Source organism: Miscanthus floridulus, unplaced genomic scaffold (genome assembly GCF_019320115.1).
Source record: "Miscanthus floridulus cultivar M001 unplaced genomic scaffold, ASM1932011v1 fs_786_2_3, whole genome shotgun sequence".
NCBI classification, from domain to species: Eukaryota; Viridiplantae; Streptophyta; class Magnoliopsida; order Poales; family Poaceae; genus Miscanthus; species Miscanthus floridulus.
Genome location: NW_027097271.1, coordinates 40,045 through 61,683, shown reverse-complemented (window position 1 = coordinate 61,683; position 21,639 = coordinate 40,045). Strand labels below are relative to the sequence as shown.

General features: G+C 46.5%; 2 protein-coding genes across 2 annotated transcripts; one reads left to right on the top strand and one right to left on the bottom strand.

Moving 5' to 3' along the window:
- Nucleotides 1-889: 889 nt before the first annotated feature.
- LOC136533106 (uncharacterized) lies at nt 890-8,204 on the top strand. The gene is made up of 13 exons (XM_066525673.1): nt 890-1,271; nt 1,399-1,515; nt 2,082-2,360; nt 3,034-3,243; nt 3,433-5,250; nt 5,586-5,712; nt 5,814-5,883; nt 5,974-6,069; nt 6,171-6,209; nt 6,315-6,525; nt 6,624-6,765; nt 7,329-7,461; nt 7,737-8,204. Exons 1-13 carry the CDS (start codon nt 1,268-1,270, stop codon nt 7,851-7,853), a joined length of 3,363 nt encoding a protein of 1,120 aa, XP_066381770.1. The 5' UTR covers nt 890-1,267; the 3' UTR covers nt 7,854-8,204.
- Nucleotides 8,205-9,822: 1,618 nt separating this feature from the next.
- On the bottom strand, nt 9,823-18,742 carry LOC136533105 (rhamnogalacturonan I rhamnosyltransferase 1-like). Its single transcript, XM_066525672.1, has 11 exons — nt 18,695-18,742; nt 18,471-18,551; nt 18,118-18,225; nt 12,693-13,304; nt 12,196-12,263; nt 11,913-12,001; nt 11,656-11,821; nt 11,268-11,557; nt 10,973-11,177; nt 10,740-10,894; nt 9,823-10,348 (listed from the first exon to the last, which is right to left on the bottom strand). The coding sequence occupies exons 4-11, from the start codon at nt 12,976-12,978 to the stop codon at nt 10,108-10,110; spliced, it is 1,500 nt and encodes a 499-aa protein (XP_066381769.1). The 5' UTR covers nt 12,979-13,304; nt 18,118-18,225; nt 18,471-18,551; nt 18,695-18,742; the 3' UTR covers nt 9,823-10,107.
- Nucleotides 18,743-21,639: the final 2,897 nt, after the last annotated feature.

Sequence of the window (21,639 nt, the reverse complement as noted above, 5' to 3'; positions counted from 1 at the left end):
GGCGGAGGGGATGGGTACGGTGGATCCATCCATCATATCTCCTGCTGCCGGTCTTATTTTTGCGGGGTGAAACGTGAAAGGGTGGGTTCGGATGTACTAGCTTGGTAGCTAGCCTTGTAGGGCGCGCCGCGGCACGTGAAGCGGTCTGATCGGGGCCGGCCGACCGGCCGAGCACCACGCACTAATACGCTTTTTTCACCGAGGCTTTGCTTCCGGTGGTCGGTTTCACCGGATCCGTTTTACCGCCACCACGGATCGACAAGATAGAAAGTGAAAGGCCGGCGGGCTAGGGCGCCGCAGCGACAGCAAAGGCACAAGCAAGGAAACGGCACGAGGAGCTGCCGTGGACGTGTCCCCTCAACGATTCTCCCGACTCCAATTAGTATTCGTTATTACCGGAAATGTCGTACGGCCAGTAACGAACTTTGTGTCTTGCAGGCTGTTACCGTATCGGTCGCTATTGTGAAAAAGGCGCGATCCAAATCGTTTCTTCTCTTATCCATCTGAAGCTTTGATGAATGAAAAGGAGACTTGGGAGCCATGAATGGGGGAGGAGTGGTGGCCTGGCCGAATCTGGAGTGGAGCACATGACCCGGTGGCCATCTCCATCCACGGGATGCCCGCAATTCCCGGCCTTACGTGCCTCCCCAGTCCCCACGCCTCCCCCAAACCGTCACGTGACCCCCCCCAGTCCCCATCCCACGTCGGCCCCTCAAATCGGAAAACTAATCAACTAATTAACCCGTGTGCACGACCTCCCGCCTCGGGATTAACCCCAGAACTCAGCAGAGGAGCATCGGTACGGCGCCGCGGCGGGTGATTAGCCCATTTAACCAGAAGCCAGCACGTGCGCGCCGGGCCTAACCGCCGCCTGCGTCTGCGCACCGTCGCACGCGCGCGGCGAAGGAAACCCTTCGGGTGCGCGAGTAGGTTGACCGCGTATAAAGGGTCTCGCGAGCGCTACCAGCAGCCATAGCTGGTAAGTAGAGTATAGCATAGTGGAGGACCGGGAGGGAGAAGGCGAAGCGAAGCCAAAGCAAGGTCGGAGTCGGAGAGGGAACAGGGAAGTGAGAGGGTGGGAAAGCTCTCTCTCGCGTCACGTGATCGAGAACTCGCCGATCCACCGGAGCGGCGGACTCCCTTGCGCGCGCGCGGCTTCTTCCGGTGCGGTCGGCGGCCGACGGCGGAGGCGCGGAAGCTACTAGCCGAAGAGAATTGTGCGGCGAAGGCGGCGATGGAGGGGCGTTGCGATTGACGTGCGACGATTATGGGTATGCCCGCCATGGCCTTTGTTGTGTTGTGTGTGTCTTTCGAGTCATTGGCGGACACAAACACAAGCATGGATCGATTGCACAGCTGACACCGACAGCTCTTTGGAAATATAATCTTGCCGCGCAGGGAACAAGGCGGCGACGCACGAGCACGACTTCCTCTCGCTGTACGCCGCCGCCACCGCCGCTAAGGAGGCTCCTCTCCTGCTCCACGACTCCAAGGCGCCGCCGCCTGCCTCTCAAGGTCTGCAAGCATGTTTTCTTCATTCTCTCTTCCTCGATCTCATGGCAATTGCAGTTACTCCCTCGTTCGACCTCCGTCCAGTACTCCTATAGTAGTGTTAGGTAGATCTGCTGCTTGCAGTTCCTTATTCCTGCCTGGATCAACCGGGGAAGAAGAAAACCTTGCAAGCCAGCTTGTAACTAGTTAATTAATCAAATTAGCCCGTTCCTCGCACTGACGCGTGATGATTGGGGTTTATATAAATATATATATAATAAAGTATAGTACCGTATAAATTTCGTGCAAATTAAGCAGGACGGCGATAAGAAACGACAACCAAAAGCAACGGTGGATCACGTGTGGGTTGGACGCAAGGAGCCGTCGACGGCCTTCCATCCCATCTGTCAGGGGCCCACCCACCCACCCACGGGCTGGCTTAATCATGCTTAGCCGGATGCACATTTTATTTTATTACGCGAACAATCGTGTGTTAATTTCCTTTCCTTCTTTTTTTTTAAAAAAGATCCTTCGTTCTTTTTACTGCTCCCTGGCTACCGCTGAGAAGAAAAGTTACTGCGTATATATAGGTAATTTCCTCTTGAAGACGCACGACTTCCTGCAGCCGTTGGATCAGAAGCCGGGAGCGCCGCTGGAGCCGTCGCCGCCGCTGCCCGCTTCCGCCGCGGAGAGCAGGCACCGGCAGCAGCAGGTGGTGCACGCGCTGCCCCTGCCCGGCGGCGTCGGCACCTTCAGCATCAGCCCCGCTCCCGTGTCGGTCGCGCTGCCGGCGGCGGCCGTCGTCAAGTCGGAGCCGCCGTTCGTGCTCTGGGGCCAGCCTGCCGCGACGCTGCAGCCGGGCGCGCGAGGTACGTTAACCACCAGCCAGTCAGCTTGTCCTTTGAATGTTTACCACCACCGTTTCTTCTAGCAAGCTAGCCCGTCGCGTGCGTCCATGCACAATGCACACGCCACACGGACACGGCGCCGCGGTCGCGGTCGCGGTCGCAGCGCGTGCGCGTCGTGTGCCGTGTCGCGTCGTTACTGTGTGTACGCAGGCCGCGCGGGCTTTGCGTGCGTGTCTCTACAGACAACGTGCATCAGACTATGAGAGAGAGCTAGAGACTACTCGTACCGTCGTAGTAGTACGTCTCTACCAGAGAGATGAGAGGGAGGGAACGGGCCTCGTGCATGTACGCCGGCCAGCAAGCCGGGCCCGTTCGGGGCCCATGTTGCCCGTGCACTTCAGCCTCGTGTCGTGTCACGTCGCGTCCTCTCTGTGGCGAGAGACCCACCCTACCACGTGACCTCCAGGTGCTTGCCCGCCGGGCCCGGCCCACTGATGGCCGCGCCGCGCCGGCTACATCCACGCCGGGTTCTAGCTGCCACCGGCCCCACCACCCACCGACATGTGGGGCCGCACGGCTCCGCCTGCACAATTCCTCGATAACTGTTTGTTTGTGGGAAAGGGGAAACAAATAAAGCTAAAGCTAAAGGCGGGCGCTTTGTATGTTTGCTGTGTTCTGGGTCTCCACCCCGCAGGGCACCAGCAGCAGCAGCAGCAGTGGGCGCTCCCCTTCGCCGGCGCCGGGCAGGTCAGGCCGCCGCCGCAGCAGGCACCACCGGATAGGAAGGCTCGCGGCGGCGGCGGAGGCGGAGTCATGGAGTCTGGCTCCAGATCCAGCGGCGGGGCGGGGTTCGACGACGACGACGGCCTCACCACGCACCGCGAGGTCTCCTCCTCGCTCCAAGGTACCCCAATTCCGCGCTGAATCTATGCGAAACTACTACTCCTCTGTTGCTCTTGACACCAGCGTCGATGGGAGAACTCGATCTTTATCTCGATTTTTGACAGTTTCCGCCCGTTTGTTTTATAATCTTTTTTTAAGCCACCCCCGTCCTTGTACTCATCGGGGGTAGTGTTCCGTGTTCGTGTAGCAGAGTTGACGGTGAGGAAGAGGATGACTGGTGTGGAAGGGATGAGTCCGCACGCGCTGGTGGCGATGGGCGCGGGCTGGAAGTGGCAGCCGGTCCACGTCCACCAGCTCCACGCACACCTCCTCGTCTCCGGCCGCCTCAGCGGCTCGCCTGCCCCAGCCGCGCTTGCGCTGCTGCGCGTCGCCTGCCGCGTGCGCGGGTCCCCTTGCCTCCGCCCGCTCGCCCACAACCTGCTCGACCGAATTCCCCACCCGTCCCCGCACCTCCTCCACTCCGCAGCGCGCCTCGCCTCCCGCCTCCGCCTGCCTTCCCTCGCGCTCCGCCACTATCTGGCTCTCCGTGCGCGCTACCCGGCCTTCCTCCCGCCCGCCCCTGCCATTGCCGACGTGCTGAAGTCCGCCCCTGGCCGGGCAGCACATGCCCACGCACTACGAGTTGCCGCACACGCGGTGGACGCTCGTTTCCTTGACAACACGCTCATCTCCATGTACTTTGCCTGTGGCGACGGCTGTAGGGCACGCCAAGTATTCGAGGGAATGTCCGACCGGGATGTTGTCACATGGACTTCACTAATATCTGGACTTGTGCAGAACGGTTGCCCCTTACAAGGGCTTCGCCATTTTGCATCAATGATGCACAGTGAGGTGTGCGCCGACTTTGTGCTGCTCGTATCCGTCCTCAAAGCCTATATGGAGCTCGATGACTTTCCTGGTGCCACAGCAGCCCATGCCTTAGTGGTCAAGAGTGGCTTTGACAACGAACTAGATGTGGTGATCACTCTGACAGCCATGTATGCTAAGTTTGGGTGCATCGTGTCTGCTAGGGCACTCTTTGATAGGGTGCCAACCCCACGGGTGAACGTGGTCCTTTGGAATGCCATGATATCAGGTTACTCTAAGAATGGCCTTGCCAATGAAGCAGTGCAACTTTTCAAGCAGATGAGGAAGGTTGCAAGGAGCTTGACCCCTGACTCTGTTACCTTGCGGTCGGTGATCCTGGCTTGTGCTCAGCTTGGATCCGTAGAACTTGCAGAATGGATGGATTGCTATGTCCAAGGCAGCGAGTACAGGGATGATGTGCTTGTTAACACAGCGCTGATTGACATGTATTCCAAGGCAGGGAGCATCGACAGTGCACAAACAGTCTTTGAACGTATGCACGTGCAGGAGCGGGATGTGGTCGTCTGGAGTGCTTTGATTGGTGGTTACGGGGTGCATGGCCATGTCGAGGAGGCTGTTGCCCTGTTCGAGGACATGAAGCGTGCTGGGGTGAAACCAAATGATGTGACATTCCTGGGCCTCCTGTCAGCTTGCAACCACGCCGGTGCTGTGGAGGAAGGGTGGAGCTACTTCCATTCAATGAAACATGACTATGGAATCGAGCCCCGGCACCAGCATTATGCCTGCATAGTAGACCTGCTTGCTCGTGCTGGTCATCTTGATAGGGCTTACCGGTTTATAATTGACATGCCCATCAAGCCAGAAATGAGTGTGTGGGGTGCATTGCTTCACGGTTGCAGGATGCATGAGCACTCAGACATGGCGCTGGCTGAGCATGCTGCGCAGCACATTTTTGAGCTGGAGCATTCCAACGCAGGGCATTATGTGCAGCTTGCAAACCTGTATGCATCTGCTGGGATGTGGAGCCATGTTGCTGGTCTCAGGGTCACCATGAGAGGGAGGGGCGTTAGCAAGGCAACAGGGTGCAGCTCCATTGATATCAATGGAGAGATGCACTCCTTCCATGCAGGGGATCATTCACATCCTAGGGCTGCTGAGATTTTTGCCGTGCTTAATCTTGTTTCTCCAACTCCAGTTGGGGGTGGAGGTGGACAAGAATATTTTTGAATGCTCTTTTCTTCCATCGTTCTTGCTGAGGGAGCATGTGTAATGTGTTGAAGTGAGGGAAACTAGGTCATATCCCATAATTATTTCCTTTGGTGTCCCAGCCTCATAATGGATTCTGTTGTTTATCCCTCACCATAACACAACCATGGCAGGGCACTCAAATCAACAAATGAACATGGTATACTATGGCAATTTTGCTTCATGAAAAGATGGTGTGCAATTATCTCTTTATTTTAATACGAGTAAAAAGGGGCTCACATGCCATTTTCTGCAATATTTTGTACTAATGGATAGTGTTTGCATCAACAGATTTGACAGTAAGGGTGGACAGGAAGGCTGGGAGCTGCAGCGATGGTGGTACAGATCAGCGGCCAAACACACCGCGGTCAAAACACTCGGCCACAGAGCAGCGCAGACGCAGCAAGATCAATGATAGGTGCTTTGATGCAGTAATTTTATGACCAATTATAAGCTCGTAAATAAGTTTTGACCTCTTTATGGATTATGTTTTTATTTTACTCCACATCATTCCTACAGGTTTCAGATACTTAGGGAGCTGTTGCCACACAATGATCAAAAGAGAGACAAAGCAACATTTCTCTTGGAGGTAAGGTTTCAACAGGTTTCCTGTTTTATCAAAGTAATCTTTCTCAGTTGATTAACACATGATTCCTTTGTGCCATCCTTTCTGATGCAGGTTATTGAATATATACGGTTTTTGCAAGAGAAAGTGCAAAAATACGAGGCAACATTCCCAGAATGGAACCAAGAAAATGCAAAGATGCTTCCATGGGTAATTGCTTCTTTCTCCAAAGCTGCAATGCTTGCTACTGCTGTTAGGAAAGGAACAGTCAATTCTTGATTGTGTCTGAATGTAGTTTTACATTTTTGCAGTCAAATATGTATTTTCGATCATTCTGGAAAAATGCACAGGCAAGTGTTTGTTGCTAAAAATGCATTTGCCTTACTGAATCGTTAACGTTGTATCGATAGTTTTCAACCAACATCTTATGCATGCTTGTTATTCTTGTGCTGCAGAGTAAAGGCCAAATCCCTGGAGATTCCCCGCCTGACCCTTCACATTTCATGAGAAATGGATCCTCCCCTGGATCTAATTTCACAGGGAAACTCGATGATAATCACAACATAGTGACATCTGCAGCTGCATCAGGGGCACAGGATCAGGCAGAAACTGATCACATGGCTAGCGGGTGCTACAGATCAGCAGATACACCGGCGAATATTACAAGTATGATCAATGGTTCACATATATTTTGCATTATTCTCAGAAGTGCTTTCTGAGACTAGATGCAGCACTGGTTACTTATGAGTCTTCTTTATATGCAGACAATGCTATATCTCAGTCCCAACCTCAATGGACAGGTCCGTCCCCTGTGGATGATTCTGCAGTGAACAGGGAAATGCTTAACATCCAGCAGTTGGCGATAGATGAAGGAACGATCAGCGTGTCCAGTAACTATTCCCAAGAGTAAGTCACAAAGAATATAAGTTATTTATCGCTCACTCCGTTCAAATATGCTTGTCACATTTGATTATGCATAGTCGTCGGTGCATATCTTTGACCAATAATTTCTTCTGCAACATATTCTTAGAATCCTTCAAATTTATGATATTTTGCTAGTGTTTTTCAATACAATTCTACACATATAACTTGCATACTTGCAAACCAAGTAATTTACATGTTATTGATGTTTGTTGTTTTTAAGGTTTGACTAAATTTTGTCCTAAACAACATAGTTCTATAACCGGACATAGTACCGTTTTTTTTCTGTACCCAAGTGTTTTAGGCCTTAATGTCAATAGCTCTCGTAGTTTTCATTCTTACTGTTAGTCTTTTTTTTTTTCCTTTGAGTGGGCCCAGCATTAGTTTTTCCCACCTGAAATTTCTTGCTATTTCGTTTGTACCTAGGTCCTTTCACAATATTGAACTCAGAAAGCACTTTGTGTTTAGGCATGGGCAATTAAGGATTTGTTATCTTTGCCGAAGATAAACGTATGTTGATACATCTTCTTTTCTTTTATTTGTAACAGGTTACTTAACTCGTTGACTGACACCCTTCAAAGCTCAGGTGTAGATTTGTCCCAAGCCAGCATCTCTGTGCAGATCAACCTGGGAAAGCGTGCTGTCAAGAGACCTGTTGCTGGTGTATCCTCCAACTCCAAGGTATAGTACCCCGACCATATGAGCAGCATTCCAGCAAAACTGAAATTAGCTCAAGTCATTTGTACAACTCATTTTAAGTGTGAGATGAGAAATATGTGATGGCCTTTTCACAATGTTGTGACAATGAAATATGTGCCTGGTTTCTGACAATGAAATACAAACGGTGGAAGCTCTGACATACCATCAGTCCATCACATAGGCATGATCATTTTGCATTTTTGCATCATTCATCCACACTGATTTATGATTTGACATGGTACTTCAATTCTGCGCAGGAACCAGCGGATCCAGCATCTAGTAACGAATTAGGCCATCAGCTGACGACAATGTTGGGTGCCAGTGCTGACGATCTCTCTCACGCAACGAAGCGGCATAAACCGGGCAACAGCTGATGACCGCTCTCACTCACCTCGCTGGGAGACGGATTGATCATTCTTTTCCTCCCAGCCAACGGGAGGCTCTTGGATTGGTTGTACATTGTGTGCTTGGTGACAAGCTGAGACCTCCGGTGTATTCTTTGATTTCATCACTCCCACCGCCATCCCCTATATTTAGTAGTCCATTGTTTTACGTAGAGAAACAAACCATGGAGGCTCTTGTACACAGGCTTCCATTCATATGAGAAGCTTCCCCTCCTTGACAAATCTCCGTGCTGTAGACCTGTAGCAGCCTGTAAGATATATGATGTCCAACAACTCTACTACCAGACCACCGGCTAGTCAAGTTGTTCCGCTATTTATGTACGGTGTTCTGTTTTGCTGGGAGTGTTATTGCACCGCCGTCTCAGTGAACTGATCGTCGGTCGTGTGCTTGTTTGTTTGTCCAACGGTTTATGTGGCTATGTGTGCGAATTTGTGGACGGATCCCGTCACCGTGCTCCAGTTCTGCCTCCCCGGCGCGGTCAGCGAGCTGACCATCTGCATCCATGTCGGTGCTGACGGATGGGCGTCGGCACCGGCGATTGCAGGACAGCGGGTGGCGTGGCCTGATGGTCGTCGGACGTCACGACGGTTGACGGACGGCGGCGGTGGGGGAGACAGAGTCCGAGATACGATCACATCGCTAATGCCAACGTTTGTTCGAGGCGCCATTGTGCGGCTTGTGCCACCTTGACTATGTGACGACGGTGACCAAGCGACTAAGCGAGGATAAACTACCTTGTGGTTGTGTGACTTGTCTGCGGGGCGGTGCAATATACCAAGTCTTTTAGGGGTCGTCTTGACGCACTGTCGTAGTGCGTGGACCAAGCAATCCATCACTAGTAGGAGTACTACTTACTGCGATACACCGCACAGTTGGTTGTAGTGATCGATCACTAATGCCAACGCCAACTGGATGGATTTGGTGGACTCAGCACGCCTGGCCTGACAGAGACACGCGACCTTGCCATTGCGAGCATCTTATCTGCGTGCACTACCAAGACTGCGCGGCGGCAGGGGCCGACGCACGGCGCGGCCACCATCTGGCCCCGTCGCCGCGCTGACCGAACCACCTCCCATGAGGCCACGACGGATCGAACTCGCATGCCAGCGTGGCAGGCGACCACAGCGAAACAAGGCGATCTCGCGTTCAGATGCAGGTACACCAACTCTCGTTGCTCATGGTGCGAGTGCCGTGCCACCACGAGTACTTGTATATATAATATAGAACGACAAAATTCTCTCTTTTTTTTTTTGAAAAATTGCGACAAAATTCTCTGCGTCCGTTGTTGGGCACGGACCGATGGGGATCACTCGTCGTTCCGTTCCGACGCCAACGAACGACGGCACAGGGTAGCCTGTTCTTTGCTCGTATAGTATCGTGGATTATAAGCTGGAACAGTATTTTTCTCTCACACAAAATCAGTCAGCAGTAAGTAATTCACGATCGTTTACGAGGAAACGAACGGGCTGACTCAGTACGCGCTCCGCTGCTGCGTGCACAGACACCGGTGGCTTGAATCCCAAGGCGACTGCATCGGTTTGCGTTGCGTGGCTTCAGGAAGACGATGACGGCTTCCATTCCAAGGGCAGCTTGTCAAAGCTGCGTCACCATACTCACATGCTAGCTCATGTACTTGCCATGTACTCCTCTTAATTAGCAGCTATATTGGGATTCAGGTCAGCGTGGTAGAACAAGAAAGTCCTAAAATATAGCGGGTTAGCGTCCCTGCACAGATATCGCTCGAGGAGAAACAGGAGGGCCAATGGTTGCAGTGCATTTCAGGAACAAACATCACGGATGCAACACAAACCTCCGTCTCAAAGTCAATCACCCCATTGTAATTTTGTAACACTGGAACAACTTTTCACTATTGTCGGTGTGTGTTTGCATCACATGGATCATGGATGAGAATGACCGATTCAATGTCAGAGACAAAATTTACCCCTCTTTAACCAATCTCAATTCTATTATCTTCGTCTGTACAAACAACAACAAAAAGGTTGTTTATTCTGAACAAAAAAAAGAATTGGTGAATCATTTCATGAATCTGTATCTAACCTAACCCAAGGAGGAGGTCCTTCATCTCATACGCTTGTTCATCAGAACAAACGAGGCCTCCGTTTATTGCCAACTCAACATGCATGCACAACATAATCCTTGCCAATCCTGTAGAGTGTGTGGTTCTGAAGTCTGAAAGGCTGCGCATTCACTGTACTGCGGGTATCACAAGACTGAAATGCCTTCTGCGGGCAAACACTCGTGTGGGTTCGCATAGAAGTAATCCTCTTCCTTGGGTTTGTCGGGAATCATCTGCCTCCTAGACGGCTCGCCCATGCGGCTGATATGTGACGCCATGACAGCAGAGGAGAACTCAGTCCAGCTCAATGTGCCGTTTCTGTACTCATCTACAAGCTCGACAATATGCCTCCGATCTAACAGTACCGTCTTCTTAAATCCCAAATATCTGTGCCCAGAAGAATAATAAGACATGTTACCATCAGCAGTTCAAAAGCGACAGGAGGTTTCATCAAGGCAAAAGATCATGACACTTCAGTTTCACCATACGAAAGTAACTATTACCTAGAATGCCAAAAAGTAAAACTATGCACACAAGATCATATTCAGTCCACAAGATTCTATTCTTACAAGGATCCCAGCATTTGTTTATGTTACTATATGTGATAATATAGTATAGCATAGCTAAAGAAAAATTCCATAGCATGGACAAAAATTTGCTTGTATTATGCATAATTTGGTAAAATTGCCAAGCACAGTGTCAGCTTGCAAGGATAACCACGCGGGCACACCTGTGAGTTTGTTTACTGACAAATTACTATTAGGATCTGACAAAGTACCTGCGATGACCTTCTACAACTTTTGCCATGTTACCATCATAAGTGGGTATGAAAATATCACTCTCCAAGGATACCATGTAATCCAGTGCTGCCATCTGGGAAGAATGGTTCTGGAAAAGACTGAGTTCTGAAGGCAACAGTGTCTCTTTTCTAACCTGATCATCACAATAGTAAATAATTTTAGGAACTCAATCATAAGAATGCAGTACTAAAATCAAAGATGATGAACTGACCACATTGGGATAAGCCAAGGTAAGAGCAGCCATTCTTCTTTGTCCACCATATATTTCACCTGCGGCAATGTAAATTTGATAACTGCGATCAATTCCGAGTGCCTGCAACACCAGTGCAGTCTCCTCCGGTGTTAAAGGACAGAGCCCGTCTTTCCTCTTGGCATCAGAGTCAATCACTTTCTCCTTCCACCATGGGTAGCCATATCTGTCAAGATCAAAATACAAATATTTTTTACAATAGATTATAAAAACAGCTGGAGAAAATTTTGGGGGAGGCCACGAGGATGTGCAATACCTCATTTTTGTGAGCTCTTCAGCCTCCATGTTGCTGCAACCATGTGTGCATCCAGAGAAGGCAAGCATGTCCATCTCATACCGTAAGTGAAGAACTACAAAGGGTCCATTCCGGCGAAGAACTTGAACCAAACGTCTGCCCAGATTTTCTATTTCAGGGGTAAATCTCAAAGCATTGTAATTGACACGACACCTTAGTTTCTGAATTTCCATGGGTAAGCCATTATTTGCAAGGCGAGCATCTGTCCTGTTTAGGTGAATGACCTTGTACTTCTTTATCAGAGGTAGAATCTGTTTTCCCCAAATAAACACTAACAATCTTCACCAGGTTTCGGATATAGTTTCAGCTCATGATGTCGCATTAGCGAAAAAGGAAGATGCAATCAAACCTGATGATGGTAATAGTCGATATCAGACCAACTGACTGGTGGCAGGGACCGAAGAAATCCCATTCCTACTCTTCTTTTAAGCCTTGGAGGCAGTTGTCTCAGAATTCGGACCTCGTCTCTTAGTGATGCTATGAAGTAGTCCACATCAAATATGTCTTGAAAATCACTGGAAAAGAAGCGTCAGAATAAATTGAAGGCAAACGATTCTTTTTGGAAAGGGAACAGAAAAGTGAATTGGTATAGAAAGAAAATATCACCTGGGATCAGCCCAAAATGAAGCTTTATCCAACTCTGGTACGATAAGAGTAACGTTCAGATACCTTGCAATTGTTACCATATCACAAATCTGTCTCAACAAAAAATGAAGAAAAAGTGTAACTTTGAGGCTGAAGTTTCAGTATTTGAAAGCCGGTCAAAATTCAGAAATAAAAACTCTGGTAGATGTATGTTCGATTTGATACACAGAAAGTTTAACAGTGGCAGAAATTCAGAAATATAACTTGTGACAGTTGTATTTAGATTTCGATACACAGTGCTTACTGCTGCTCGCATCTGGTTAAGCCCACCGTTGCAGGAGACCATCAGATAGCCATTGTTCTTGTAGATTCCTGGACGTAGTATTGATCAAATCAAACGATTGGCCATGCTACTTATTGGTGCCTTGACATAATACGTAGATAGAGGAACTCATGAAAATACATGGAGTGGTTAATCGAATTATTCTGCGGAATTAGTCTGATGAATTGGCCGGTGACTAGACAAAACGAGCAGAGAATTGAAATGGACTAGAAACAACCTCAGAGACTTTTGCACAAAAACAACATATCAAATACGTACACTGCACCTAGAGTAAACAATTCAAAGTTTAATGAAGACCCGGGGGTGGGGACGCCGGACGGACGTTGGAGAACATAATCTTTTCCCCATAAATAAATAAAACGTTCTCAAAAGGGATCAGAAATTCGTAACCAATGAAAGAAGAGAAGCTTGATTCGCAAATATTCCAAAAACCATGAACCAAGAAGCCACCAACTTACTTTTGGGTGGAAGCACCACAGCGCGCGCTGCGTGCCTCTGGCCGGCGTCCGCCACAGCCACCGCCATCGCCACCTCCTCCGATGGATTCTGCACGACGTGCGGGTGGTTGAGGCAGCCAGGCCACCTGGTGAGCACGCTAGGCGCCCAGAGCTCCCGGTAGGCCGCGAGGTGGACGACGCACGTCCAGAGCAGCACGGTGCTGGCGCGCGCTACCCACAGCTTCACCCGCGCCGACGACGAACGCCGCACCTTCTCGGACTTCCCGCCTCCTCCTCCGCCGCCCATCTCATCCGAGGCACGTCGAACCTCCCTCTTAGAGACAGGAGTGGAGGTTCTTGCGATCTCCCGTGACTGCCAAAGCTTATTAGCGGCTCTCTCGGCGTACTGCCTTGCCTGCCTTTTATGATTATTGGCCCCTTACCAAAAACAGTGTGCGCGAGAGCGGATTAGCGGACCGGCGAACCGTGCCGTGCCGGCGTCGCCGTGAGAGCTGCGGCGGCAACCGGCGGCGGGCGGGTGGCGCGTGTCAAGTCCGTGCCCGTGTGGCCTCCCAGCTTGGCTTATTTGTACGCACGGGGCCCTGTCCGTATGCAAGAGGAAGGCCTGCGACCCTGCGTTGCGTGGGAAGAGGCTATGAGCCTGGGAAGGGAAACCAATGTGCGGCCCCTGATGTCAGCGGAACAGTGGACATGGACAGGGTGTAGGAAGCCTCCAGTTTGACTTCAGCAGGCTTAGTGGACCTTGAAGTCATCTATCCTCAATCACAGAATTTTTTTTAGATAATGATCCTCAATCACAGATGCGAGCACATTGCCACATCTAGCTTTGTCCCAAGCCAATTTTAAAGCATTAATTAGTAGTACTAATATCTAAAAGATAAATATCTTAAATAAAAAGTTCTATATTATAACAATAGTTTTCAACAAAATGTCTATTAACGTCCATTTTGTGTTGTCAGCTGTAAAAGTTTTTGGCTTATAAGACAAATAAGATAAGATAGACTGAGATATATCAGGGAAAAAAAAGGGTAGGGGGGTGTCATCTGCAACTAGTGACACTGGCATGTGGGCCAGGGTTAGGCTGTGACCCACACGGCACGCTTTTGAATGTTCCTAGCCTGCCAAAGAGAAATAAGATGCGCAAATGGGAAAGTTGAAAAAGAGTGGGTGACAGCCGGAATGTCCGTGGGGCTTCTTGTGTGCAGCATGGAGCCCATCCTCAACTACAATAACGCCCATAGGTAAGGCCTTGTTTAGTTCCTTCACCGAAAGTTTACTTCCTATCATATCAAATATTTAGACACATGTACGTAGTGTTAAATATAAACTAAAAAATAACTAATTACATATATTGCGACTAATTTGCGAGACGAATTTTTTAAGTCTAATTAGTCCATTATTTGACAATGTGATGCTATAGTAAACATGTGTTAATAACGGATTAATTAGACTTAATAAATTCGTCTTGCAATTACTGAGGACACGGATTAATTAGGCTTAATAAATTCATCTCGCAGAGGACTTCTGTAATTTATTTTATTATTACTATCAAACACTTTCATGTAACACATGACACCCGTAAACTTTACTCTCAATTTAACAGCACCTAAGCCAAGGAGTCCATCCACGGACCCATCCAAAAACTGAGGCGGCCTAATCGACTAATCGTTTTCAGCTTGAAAACGGCCAGGAGCACCCCCTCGAACCAGCCAACCAGGCATTGCTTGTAGTTGTAGAGAAAGGAATGTTTGATCTAAAAGAGTAAAACCAATTGCTGCGATATTTCAGTTTCTAGATTTTGGTGCCATCCGTGATCGTTAAAGCGGTTTGCTCATGAAACCGAAAAGATTCTTCTCGCAGTGGCATAAGTTTGGCGTGCTATCAAGCTGACATTGGGTCGAAGGGTATCATCATCAACAGAAAACTTATCTGTTTGTTAGCCATATTTTTCTAGGTTAAATTTGCGTAAGCAGCTGGCACGCGTCGTCACAATTGACACGTAAGGTTTCTTCTGTGAAACAAAGACAGAAATACATGGGGCTCCTGGGAACAGGTGTCGAACCTCTGAACCTGCTATCTTCTTATCGTCTAGGACACGATCAGACATCACAAGGCATGAGCTGCATCAGTATCGGATGAATCTGACGCGCGCGATCTCCCTCTCCCACTCCCCGTTGGTAATCGACCTGTAACATCTAGAGTACTGTTTCTACGAAGAGGAAACAATGTTTCTTCACTACTCCCTCCTTCACAAAATAAATAAATTCCTAAAATCAAGTCAAACTATCTCGAATTTGGCCAACTTTACGGGAAACGATAACACCATCTATGACGTCAAAGAATTATATTATTTTGAAATAAATTTCTGGTGCTAGGATTCGTTGTGTGGCAAGCAAATACCTGTCAAGCCTCAATCCAAACACGCCCTTAATCCCCCAAGCCCCATGGGAGAGGTATTAACCTAACAAGAAGGTGGTTTACTTCCACTCTGCGACTACTTGTACCACCAAATGCATCAACACTGACACAGAGCTTGAAAGACGATCTACGTACATATTAAACCATAGTAGCAGTTGGGAGCAAATAAACCACAGCAACAGAATAATCACCACGCACTCCAAAGGTGATGCAATAAGCGCATGATAGAATCGGCATAGCGAACAACGCAGCCTGCGTCCTGCGTTTTCAGCAAGCAAGCGGTGGGCCAATGCCCAATGATATCATTACACTGCTGTGACTGCTCGAACAAGTAAAGTTGCTCCCTCCGGCCTCCGGGCCGTCTCAATAATAATTAAAAAAAAACTCAGGCTCTTTTCATTTGTCTTGTAATCCATACTTTTTAGCTTAATTTTTTAGTCGGGACAGTGTTTTTCTCTCACAACAAATCAGACGGAACAGTGTTTTAGCTTGTTTTTTCAGCGAAGCGAACGAGTCTCAATCTTTAAATAGTTAAGCAGTCTCAAATTTGATTAAAAAAACTCAAGCCTGCGGGAGTCATGACCGCCCCATTGTGATTAAGAAAAAAAAATCTTTTCACACAGACCGAGAAAATCCCCAAACCTCGCCCCATCCATACACAGGGAGCCACCACCCGTGGGAAAGACCGTCTCTTAACTTGTGCTTCTCTTAAGAAGTGCTTTGGCCTGGGACAAGGGGATTTTTAACTACCCTTAGTCTGAAATTCGCTCCACCTGAAGGGTGCCTCCGGAACTGCTAACCAACTGAACTAGCATCCTTTGGCTTCTCAAATTTGATTGTTATAAATAATAGTATCAATATTTATATACCTTTATATATGTAATTAATCTAATGATACTTAATTTGTTAGGCATCATAAATATTAGTATTTTTTAGATATTTGCAGCCTGTTCGTTTATGCTGAAATGTCGTGAGAGAGAAACATTGTTTTATGGCTGAAAAATAATTCTGAATAAGATAAACAGGGCATTGGTTGAGATTAATGTATCCCTCAAAAAATGAAATTTAATTCTTCTTTGGACGGAAGGGAGTAGATAATCTCACAAGACTGCTGTTCGACGCCCAATCTGAATGCAACGGCATGCCCTAGCCCAGCATACACTAGTCAAATCAACAACCCTCACCAATGTCCCGAGGCTATCATCCTGTTCATTTGGCTATGGCTTGTCGTAAATGATCGTAAATTTTCAGTCGGAATAATATTTTTCTCTTATATAAACCAGCCAGCAGTACTTTTTCACGAATCAGCAACGATATGAACCAGCCAACCGAACAGGCTGCATCTTTGTATCGTATCCGCGTGAGCTCATGCCGGTTGGTACTTAGGGATGGTTACGATGACCAACTGAATCCTTCCTAGAGAGACGAATCACGAAATCAGGTGTGATCATGCGCGCATGATAAAATCATGAAAAGTGAGGGCTCTGTTCGGCTGGTCTATAAATCGCTTGTGCTGATTTGTACTGCTGATTTATTAGAAGAGAAAAATATTGTACCACGGCTGATAAGCCGGCTTATTATAATGGCAGCCGAACAGAGCCGAGATTCATAGGCCGTTCATCGCATCCTCCAACGAAGTTTTCTCCTAAGTATTCTCCAGCGAAACTAAGATTGACTTGGAACGCCGGCCCAGCAATCAGATTCATATATTTTTATTGTAGATTCACCTTCAAGCACTCGGTACAGGTGCCTGGTAAGTTTGGAAGTGAAAACGGCGTGCGACAGAGAGTAACAATAAGCGTATCCGTACAGTAGAATCGCAGGTACTGCGTATATACTGACAAAAACAAGGACAGTTTTGAACTCCACGACTTATCCTTGGGGTTTGTTAGCTATACTATAGAATATTCTGGGTATGATAGTTGTTTATATCACAGATCCATATGCACCAGCTGGTACTTATTGGCACGAGCACCGTGCACTACAAGCCTAAATAATGGAATCACTATGGAAAGCGCAATCTCTAAAATAGGATAGTCACAGAGAAATGTGCTCGGTACGTTTCAAACAGTCATCATTTACTTTGCATTGCTGCACCGAACAAAGTGGACACAAGTGTGTAGTTCTATATATATATATATATATATATATATATATATATATATATATATATATATATATATATATATATACACACACACAGACGGTGACTAGGATCCTCGAAAAGAAGAAAGAAGGAAAGGGTGACTAGGATAAGCTCGGAGAAATGTGCTCAGTAAGGACCTGTTTGGTTCGCGTACTAGTAGAGCCTAGTACAGCCTGGCTCGTATCTGAGAGCCTGGCTCACATGGGACAGGCTGAGTGCATGCGACCTGTCATGTTTGGTTGACTGCGTCGACTTAGCCTGGCTGAGAAGAGATGCTGTTTGGTTGCTTGTATGAAGATATATTGCATGAGATAAAAATATTACAAGGTTATGAATATAATTTTTTATTTTATGCAAATACACTCCTAAAGTACTTATTTTATCTAACTATGTCTTAAACATCTTTAAAATACATTAATATCACTTGATATTCACTAATCATACACTAATAGTGTCATTAGGTGTGAAAGCAGTTGCATCCAGCGAGCCAGGCCTGGCAGGAACGGCCGATTTGCTCATTCCTGCAGAGCCTGGCCGCGGGGTGCCTCGTGCACGCGCAGAGCCTGGTTCAACCAGGTGAGCAGGCAACCAAACGGCCGGTCCCTGCATCCCGCCAGCCTGGTTCAGGTGGATGCAGGGAACCAAACAGGCCCTAAGTTTTAGCAAGTCATCATTTTAATTTGTAGTGTTGCACACTTGCACTGAACAATGGAGTATGTGGCATAGCAAGGGGACGACGATTACACTCATAAAAACATGAGCACAAGAATGTGACATGTAACCTGAACTTAATTTAAGGATAGTGTAAAAAGAGCACATCATCTCAGATGAGCCAAAGAGAAGAAAACAACATACACTAACCTGCCGTATGAAGTAGAAGTCAAAATTAGCATCCATGCTCAGCCATTTATACTTTGCCCAATAGCCCCATACGGCCATATCTAACACCATAAGGATCTCATCTGCCACCTGCGTACTCAGGGGAAAAACATTGAAAGCCATGATACAGTCAGACCTATTTGATCATGATTCATGGTGATTTGTTTGCAGAAAACAAAAGTCTGGTTTCGTGCAAGAGATAGTACATAATCAAATCATATTGCCACTGAAGAATTCCTAGACGATCAGTATGCTAGATACCGTGTTGGATACTGTTGTAACAAGACTTATTTGTACTAATAATGCAATTATATCAAGTACTCCTGGTTACTGACCTTAAGTGATGAACACTTCACCTTTGCAGTGTTGATGAGTAGCATCCAAGTGTGCTATTTTTGAAAGCATAAGTTGATAATCTGCACATAGAAATCCACAGCTTGTCTATTAAAAGCCAAACAGTACACACCTCAAGGGCGCATCACCTTCCATTGCAAGCTCTTTTAATCAACAATTATGAGGATGCAATCTTATCCCTGAGCATATCACAAAAGGCAATTACCTCAGTTTTTGCTTTCAGAGCCACACAAAATCTGTTCCATGAAAGCCTCAGGCGTGAGTCCACTACGTCATAGCTATGTCATCCAAACCCAAGGCCTTCATGAGAAATGTATACTCAAAGGCTGTCTCATCACAGTGCATGAAACGCCCACCCTCACCAAAATGGCCACTTTGCATATTAGTTTTGAGAATAACTGACTGGGAACAGGATCTGCATGTGACATCTCTTACTTTTGCAACCCACTTAGCAGCTTCCCAAACTCCTATCCTGCCAAACAAAGATAATGAAAAACTGGCAAGGAAACTAACAATGCTCAACTAAGAAGCCTACCCAAATACTGCAACTGCGAGGTGACAGCAAAAGGATAAATAAGTAAAAAAAAAACCCACAATTTCACGTGGAAAAAGTATATACATATGATCAATGCAGTCTACAAAAGAATGAATTTATACTAGGGCAAAACCTTGTATCATTAAACGAGGCAGTCACCAGGACTGGAGGATAGCATACACCAGGTGCTAAGTTATCATAAGGAGAATAACTGCTGATCGCCTCAAATTCAGCTGGGATATTAGGGTCATCCAAAACTCTTCATAGTCCAAGACAGTGAGAGGCAAAGTAGGATCCAACATTGTGTTGCAGATATCAAGAAAAGGAACCTGTTTTAAGTAGAAATACATGTGTTAACCATAAATGAAAACCTGAACAAAATGAGTATTAGCAGAAGCATAAGTAGGGAGAGAAATCCCAGTATGAAATGGATCCATTTACTTGCCCAAGAATTTGTATGTCTAACTGAGCTGATTGACTTACCTTGAGAACTGCAGCAGAAAATAAGTCTGGAAGCATATTAATGACGGCGCCTACTAGCAGACCACCAGCACTACAGCCTATAGCACAAAGTCGATTTTGGTGAACAAAGCCTTCCTTTATGAGATGCATACCACATGCAGCAAAATCTTGAATTGAATTTATCTTGTTAGCTTTGGTTCCTGCCAGATGCCATGATAAATCCCCTCCACCCCTACATGATTAGGCTCAAGAATTTAGTGCCTCATATAAAACAGAAGTTATCAATATAAACAAGAATTATCACAACAGAAATGAATAGAACATAATTTTCTGTTCATATTGCAGAGCATTCCTGATATCAGTAGCTTGGCTGTTCAGACCTCCAATCAACTTTGGATGAAACTAGAATTTCAGAGCCGGCAAAACAACTATCGTAAATCTGGCCAGTGCCCCTGTAATAAGGGAATGTTCAATGGGGAACTCATATGCCAGGACAGTAAATGACATGTGTTTTTGCCTGAGATGGAGCACCATTTATCCCAATATGTTAGAAAATAATATCTTTAACTTTATCAGAACTAAAGGTTAAAATTCATGTACTGCTAAGATTCAGTGGATTAATGGATATGGATCCTTCTTTTTTGTGGCATGCAATAACTCCTGGCCACTTATGCAGGAATGCTAGTCTGCTTGTCAAACAATCTTTTATATAAAATTCTGAAATATAGGTGGCGACAGCAGTCACTGCAGCTCTGTAGCCTGAACGTACCTAACATCTGCAAATGCAAGAACCCAACCTCGAGAGAGGAGACTTAACCTCTCAGAACACCAGCTTTTGTCCAAATCTTCTCCATAAGCTCCATAACCGTATAAGATCCCAGGTGATTCTCCATGAAAATGTTGCTTCCCGTGAATACAGGATGACTAAAGGTATTGAAACACCATCATGTGATATAACTTCAATCCTTTGACATGAGAATAGCTTGGAAAGATCACTCCAACTTTGTGAATTTTCAACAAGATGCATGTTTTGTTGGATGCTTGAAGCATTGGATTTACAAGCCTATTGAATGAGATGCTTGTTAGCCAAGTTAAAATCAGGAATATATCAAATTAATTTTTTAGGTGTATTATACCATGATAATGTTTAGAAACACATTCATTATCGTAATGAATCCGAAATAAAAGCTAAGCTGAGAGCTTGTTGTCTGAAAGTTACGACAAACATCAGTTGTCTCGAAGGCAGAAAATTTATTGCTAGGCATCGAATTGAATTTATCCATGCTCTGTCTTGCCAAAATATGTATACTTGGACTTACAATATCCTAGTTCGTATGAGGCATGTCAATAATTCATTTTTTTTAAAGTATTTGTTGTCAACACGCAACGCGAAGGACGACGAACGATATTTAGATCACGATCATGATCATTGCGTGGTGATATTCCAATAAATTTCTTTCTCTTCCCATAATTATCTTTTTGTTTTATTTTATTTTATTTACTTGCTTTACAGTGTCTCCATACAATGATTATTTGCCTGCCGGTGATTCCGTGAGTTTTATTATATTTTATTTACTTGCCTTCCAGTGTCTCCATGCAGTGATTATTTGCTTGCCAGATATGGATAGCATGAGTGTTTTGGTCCTGCCGGGTAGATGTTGACAATCCGTATGTTTTAGTTGTAGAGATATTTTATTTACTTGCCTTGCAATGTCTCCATGCAGTGATTATTTGTCTACCGGTGATTCCGTGAGTTTTGTTTATTTTATTTATTTGCCTTCCAGTGTCTCTATGCAGTAATTATTTGCCTGCCGGATATGGATCGCATGAGATGCGATGATTATTTACGTGCGGGATATGGATAGCATGAGTGTTTTGGTTCTGCCGGGTGGATGTCGACAATCCGTATATTTTAGTAGTGTGTGTATATATATAGCCTGATCGTTTGTTGGTTTCAGTCAGATCTTATCAATTAGCTAATAATATTTTTTTCTCACAATAAATCAGCCACAGCCAAACTTATCAACACAGAAACAACCGACGAATGGGCTGATAGACACACACACAGATGGGTTTGCGTGTGCTCGTTGCTAATTTTTGCTGGGGCTGTCTGCTGCCTGCCCACGGCGCCGTATTCATTAGGGTCTCGTTTG